The 6865-nt window shown below is 44.1% G+C and overlaps 1 protein-coding gene across 1 annotated transcript in view; it reads right to left on the bottom strand.

Moving 5' to 3' along the window:
• Window positions 1-6865, bottom strand: part of NELFB (negative elongation factor complex member B) — a 22832-nt gene that overhangs the window by 9278 nt on the left and 6689 nt on the right. The window contains exons 5-7 of the mRNA XM_019540592.1: window positions 5715-5900; window positions 1964-2076; window positions 1053-1155 (exon numbers count right to left, since the gene is read on the bottom strand). Coding sequence (XP_019396137.1) covers window positions 1053-1155; window positions 1964-2076; window positions 5715-5900 — 402 coding nt within the window. The remainder of the gene's footprint in view (window positions 1-1052; window positions 1156-1963; window positions 2077-5714; window positions 5901-6865) is intronic.

The following is a 6865-nucleotide window of genomic DNA, read 5'->3' as shown; positions in this document are numbered from 1 at the left end:
GATTTAGATTGGATATTAGGAGGAACTTCTTCACTCTTTCCTGCTTATGCAGGGGGTCGGACTCGATGATCTATTGAGGTCCCTTCCGACCCTAGCATCTATGAATCTATGAATCTATGAAGTAAAAAGAATCTGAACAGCTGTAAGTTATCATCATAGCTCAGAAGTTATAAATTGGCTGGCACATTTGGAAATCATATAGAAGGAAGATACAGCTCTGTGAAAGGAACTACTAATTAGCTGTTGACCTGGATCAGTGGGCCCATGGGTCTTGAGGAGCCCAAGGACTGAATACCAGGGTCCTTCCCGGTACCTCTTGGACAGTGCTGATTGGGGACGCCTGATTTCACTGAGCTTTGTGGAAAGAGAAACTTGTACATCAGACATCAGAGGGGGCTGCCGATAAGCTGCAGATGCAAATTATTATCATCTGTCATTATGTATCTCAGTATATTATGCATAGTTTTGTTAAGTCAATAAACCTTTATTACCTTTCTACCCCCGACCATACTCTCAATCCCGAACCCTCTGCAGGCGGCTGGGACAATTTGAATTTGGCCAAATCAAATTGGGGACAGTGATCCAAATCAACAGATCAAATCGCTGTCCCCGATTTAGGCCGAATAGGGATCTGAATCGAATAGGGCCCATTTTGCACGCTTCTAGTGGCTGTCTACCTAGATCCTAGGTATGGGTCCCATCACCATAATGTCTAAGTGCCGCTTAAAATTACGTGTACAGTAAAGATAACTCTCTTTAGTTATACCGCTCAGCAGGACTTGGACTTTAGTATATCACCTACAGCTTAGTACAGTGTAAAACAAGCCCCATATTAATTTTAGATATGTAATAAAGGATTCTGCAATTCTAAGGAGGATTTAAGCAGGCAGAAAGCAGTTACCTGCAACCATTCATAATTGTAAGGGCTTACTATGCATCTAGTTCATAGTGAGCAAGGTGAAAATGGACAGTCAACTTGGGGAGATCCCACCCTGCAACTGAATTGTGATCAGAGCTTAAGGGTGACCTGTGCATAGGTCTCTCAGACTTACCCTGGGTAAGGTGTCTTGCCCAACTAGCTCCTGTAGGTTTCTTATAGTACTCAGAGCCAAGGTGTTAATGGCAAAGGGATCACACAAGATCATGGATAAATCCCTAGAAGGAAACAAAGTCACAAATAATAAAGACCATAACCCAATTTCACATGCAGCCATAGGATGAATGTTACCTAAGAATAAATTTGTTTAAACAAGACCTTTGATCATGTCTCTTGTTTAGTTGTACAATCTGTCAGATGTGAGAGACACTATATACAGCTTCAAGGCATCTAAAAAAAGGATACTCTGCGATACAAGATTCAGCAGGGGGAGGAAGACAGGGAATAAAAATTATTATGATACAAATTAATGGAACAGGTGAAACTGTATTTCTATCTTTGGCCACTTTTAGGTACAGCAAAAACTGTATTAACTAGCACTTTATTAGCCAGAAAACTCTACTAACTGGCATCTGAGGGATGGGGCAAAAGCAAAACCAGAAGTACCGCTTCCAGGGGCCAAGTTTTTCTTTGTCACTTCTTTGGCCCACAGCCCAGGACAAAGCAGTCTGCGTGGGGCCCCATTCCCTGTCCCCTGGCACACTGACACTGGGTAGTGCACCAGACAGTGCACATTTGATTAACTGGCATATCTGATTAACAGGTGTCCCCCATTTCCCAGGGGATGCTGGATAACAGAGCTTTTACTGCATTTAGTTAATGAACCAAGTTGTACCTGACAAATATCCTTTTGATTTATAAATTAAGGGGCAGTGGCCAGAATTAAACCTTGGAAGCTGGATAATGAGTAAACCCACCATCCTATGAATGCATTAGAAATTCCTCCATATAGTCCTGATTTAATTGTCAGCCACTGTGGCTACTGAAATTATCATTAACAATTCTTAAGTGAAACAACTTACTCACCCCAATACTTGTTCTTGTCCTTTTTTCACGCCATCCAGAAAACCTTGCAATTCCCGAGCTCTCTTGTTGTCCACAAACTTCTCCCGAATACAGGCATCTAGGCACCAAGTGAACTGCAAACATAGGAAACTTGCTTAACATGCCCATGGCTTCTACACTAGCATTAGAATACGAGTCATTGAAGGATTCTGCTGTAACATTGGTGGTTCACTATTTAATTAAATAGAATTGCAGAAGCCTTTCCCACCCCAGAGGTTGTATAGGCTTTACCATTACATGCCTCTCGCATAGTTTTCAAAAATTGTAGCCTTAGAATGAAATCCAGAAAGACACCTTAGGCACCTCCAATTTAGATATCACAATATCTAAAAATAAGACACCTGGCCACAGTGGGATGTTTCAGAGAAATGGAGTTAGGCACTTACACATCCTTTAGAAGGACTCTGGGAAGAAATGGAATCCACCTGATGAAGAGAGGGAAGAGTGTCTTCACAGACAGGCTCTCTAACCTAGTCAGGAGGGCTTTAAAATTAGGTTTGCCAGGGAATGAAGACCAAAGCCCTGAGCTGAGGTAAGTGAGGAAGTGGGAGACCTGGAGGAAAAGCAAGCAGGAGGGGGCAACAGGGGAGGTATTCTCATACTTCCTGAGAAATCAGGGCAATCGACTAGTTACCTCAGGTGCCTGTACGTGAATGCACGGAGCCTGGGAAACTAGCAGGAAGAACTGGAAGTCCTTGAACAGTTCAGGAACTATGATGTGATTGGAATAACAGAGATGTGGTGGGATAACTCACAGGACTGAAGCACCACCATGGATGAGTACAAACAGTTCAGGAAGGACAGGCAGTGGAGAAGATGAGGAGGAGTTTCACTTTATGTAAAGAGCCGTATCATTGCTCAGAGCTCCAAAATGAAACTGGAGATAGGCCTGTTGAACGTCTCTGGGTTAGGGTCAGAGGGGAGAGCAACAAGGGTGATGTTCTGGTGGGCGTGTGCTATAGACTACCAAACCAAGATGAAATAGTGGATGAGGCTTTCTTTAAACAGCTAGCGGAAGCTTCCCAATCAGAGGCCCTGGTTCGCATGGGGGATTTCAAATCACCCTGACATCTGCTGGGAGGGCAATACAACAGTGCGCAGGCAATCCAGTTAAGTTTTTGGAGAGTACTGGGGACCACTTCCTGGTGCAAGTGCTGTAAGGGCCACGTTCTTCTTGACCTGCTGCTCACAAACAGAGATGAATTGGTGGGAATGTAGTAATGGGTGGCAACTTGGGCAGCAGTGACCACAAGATGATAGAGTTCAGGATCCTGAGGGAAGGAAGCATGGAAACTAAGGCTCTCGGACTTCAGAAAAGCAGACTTTGACTTGCTCAGGGAACTCATGGGCAGAATCCCCTGGGAAGCCAAACTGAAGGGGAGAAGAGTCCAGGAGAGCTGGCTGTATTTTAAAGAAGCCTTACTGAAAGTGCAGGAACAAACTATCTCCATGCGCAGGAAGACTAGCAAGTATGGCAGAAGACCAGCTCAGCTTAGCGGGGAACTCTTCAGTAAACTAAAGCACAAAAAGGAAGTTTATAAGTGGAAACTTGGACAAATAACTAGAGAAGAATATAAGCATTGCACAGGCACACAGGGATGAAGTCACAAAAGTCAAAGCGCAATTGGACTTGCAGCTAGCAAGGGATGTGAAGGGTAACAAGAAAGTTTTCTTCAAGTATGTCGGTAGCAAAAGGGGGATCAGGGAAAGTGTGGATCGCTTACTGAATGGGGGGGTGACCTTGTGACAGACTATGCAGAAAAAGCTGAAGTGCTCAGTGCCTTTTTTGCTGCCATCTTCACAGGCCAGGTTGGCTCCCAGACTACTGCACCAGGCAGCACAGTTAGGGGAGGAGATGAGCACCAGTGGTGAAAGAACACACCTTAGGGACTACTTAGAAAAGCGAGACATGAACAAGTCCATGGGGCCAGATGGGATGCATCTGAGGGTGCTGAGGGACTTGGCCGATGGGATTGCAGAATCATGGGCCATCATCTTTGAAACCTTATGGCAATCATGAGAGGTCCTGGATGAGTGGAAAATGGCAAACACAGTGCCCAGTTTTAAGAAAGGGGAAAAGGAGGATCCAGAGTACAGACCAGTCAGCCTCACCTCAGTTCCTAGAAAAATCATGGAGCAGATCCTCAAGGAATCCGTTTTGAAGCACTTGGAGAGGAAGGCGATTAGGAACAGTCAGTATGGATTCACACCAAGGTAAAGTCATGCCTGACCCAAGTTAATTGCTTTCTATAATAGGGCGACTGGATCTGTGGATGCAGGGAGACCAGTGGATGTGGTGTGCCTTGATTTTAACAAGGCTTTTGTTATGGTCTCTCACAACATTCTTGCAGGCATGTTAAGGAAGTATGGGCTGGATGAATGAACTGTAAGGTGGATAGAAAACTGGCTGAAGCATCAGGTTCAGAGGGTAGTAATCAATGGCTTGATGTCTAGTTGGCAGCTGGTATCAAACAGAGTGCCCCAGGAGTCGGTCCTGCAGCTGGTTTTGTTCAATGTCTTTGACAACAACCGGGAAGATGGCATTGAATGCACCCTCAGCAGACAACACCAAGCTGGGGGGAGTAGTAGGCATTGAAGAGTAGGGCTAGAATTCAGAGTGACCTAGACATACTGGAGGATTGGGCCATGGGAATCTCATGAGGTTCAACAAGGATAAGTGCAAAGTCCTGCACTTAGGATGGAACAGTCCCATACATCAGTACAGGCCGCAGGCTGACTGATTGGGCAGCAGCTCTGAAGAAGAGGACCTGGGAGTTACTTTGGACAAATAAGCTGAACATGAACCAGCAGTGTGCTCTTGTTGCCAAGGAAGTTAACAGCACACTGGGCTGCATTAGTAGGCGTGTTGCCAGTAAGTAAGGGGAAGTGATTACTCCCCTTTACTCTGCGTTGCTGAGCCCACATCTGGAGTACTGTGTTCAGTTTTGGGCCCCTCACTACAGAAAGGATGTGAAGGTATTGGAGAGTCTAGCAGAGGGCAACAAAAAAGGTAGGAGGAGGGGGGACATGACTTATGAGGAAAGCCTGGGGGAACTGGGTTTATTGAAGATGAGACTGAAAGGGGATTTAATAACAGCTTTCAACTATCTGAAGTGGGGTTCAAAAGAAGATAGAGCTAGACTGTCCTCAGTGGTGGCAGATGACAGAACAAGGAGCAATGGTCTCAAGTTGCAGCAAGGGAAGTTTAGGTTAGATATTAGGAAGAATTTTCTCGCTTGGAGGGTAGTAAAACACTGGAACAGTTTACCCAGAGAGGTGGTGAAATCTCCATCTTTGGAGGTTTTCAAGACCCAGCTAAACAAAGCCCTGGCTAGAATGATCTATTTGGGAATGGTCCTGCTTTGAGCAGGGGGTGGGACTGGATGACCTCTTGAGGTCCCTTCCAACTGTAACTTTCTGTGATATTGTTTCAATGGGATACTGATCTTTTTTTCATATTAAAGTACCATAAACTACATGACGAACAATTTATCTACAGTGAGAGACTTAGTGGGGACTTAATTAACACAGATCTGTTTTGTACCAGTTTCCAAGGAATAAGAGAATTTCACATTTGAGGCTTAGACCTTCTCCCATTGCCAAAGGAGACACCTTCTCTGCTCTAGAGATCTTAAAGGCAGCAATCATACATGAAATCTGCTCAGACAGAACATTCCAAAGTAATATTTTTGCCAAGCCCAGCACACTGTACCTTGTGGCAAGGGTCGACAGTGCAGATCTCACTAATGTCCAGATCATGCAATGACATCAGTAGCTCTGCCCGCAGTGTGCAGTAATGGACGTTTCTCGTCCGAAGAAACAAAGTTCTTAGGAACTGTAACACCATGTCATAGAGCTTCACATTCTTCCCAATCATCTGTGTCAGTTTCTGAACCACCTAAAATGGGGGGGAAAAACCATACATTTTGTATCCAAGATGTTATTACCATAGCTTTAGAAAGGTTTAATTCTTCCTCAACTGTTGTAGAAAACCAGAATTAAAATAAATGGTTGCTATTTCACACCATTTTTTTCAATATTTCAACAGAATTTCTATTTCAGCTCATATTTTTCCAAGTCTTTCACAGCTATAGTGGAAGAACATTAAAAATGCACAACATTTATAGGAACTTCTGTTCTCTTTGCCAAGCAGTGTGGTTCACTGCAACTAGATCAGTGGTAATCCCTTTTAATGTACATGATGCATTAATAACCACAATCAGGGAAAGATTGTAAGTCACAAAGTTAAGACTGAACCACATTTAATTGAAATACTTGCTATTTTTATCTTAGGGCTTTGTATTTTAGCCTATCACTGTCGCATATTCCACATAAAATCCAACTGCAAATGATAACACTAAAGCCCCTGGAAGATATTACACTTATGACGAGATTAACCAGTTCATCACATCTTAAAATAGTAAGCTGGCCAAACATTCATGCAATTAATGGTACAAAAAACAGAGAATAAGCCACACAGTTATTATACAAAATGTGCGTAATAACTTCGTGGTTGGTTCCCATTGCTCCTTACATTTAATGTGTGGCCAGTGCTGATTAGCTGACTGGTGTTCCCTGCTGCAGGAGCACATCAGAGTTTGAAGGGCTCCACTGTGTTCCTTTGGCTGGGAGCATCAGTCAACTGATTGGTATTCCAAACTAGGAGTATACCAGGCACCCAGCATGCTACTTGATGGTGCAGGTGGAGCCTGGGATCATGCTCCCCCTGCACCAGCAACAGGGTGCAATTGGGATCCCATAATTGTGCCTCTTGTCATGCATGCGTAGCATAGCAAGAGGTGTGATTGTCAGGATCGCAATTCACATCCCACTGTGCCTTTAACTGAATGCCTGGCCTAAGAA

Source organism: Crocodylus porosus, unplaced genomic scaffold (genome assembly GCF_001723895.1).
Source record: "Crocodylus porosus isolate Cpor-Errol unplaced genomic scaffold, CroPor_comp1, whole genome shotgun sequence".
Classification (NCBI taxonomy): domain Eukaryota; kingdom Metazoa; phylum Chordata; order Crocodylia; family Crocodylidae; genus Crocodylus; species Crocodylus porosus.
Note: the sequence above shows the minus strand (reverse complement) of the source record. Positions and strands in the feature narration are given on the sequence as shown.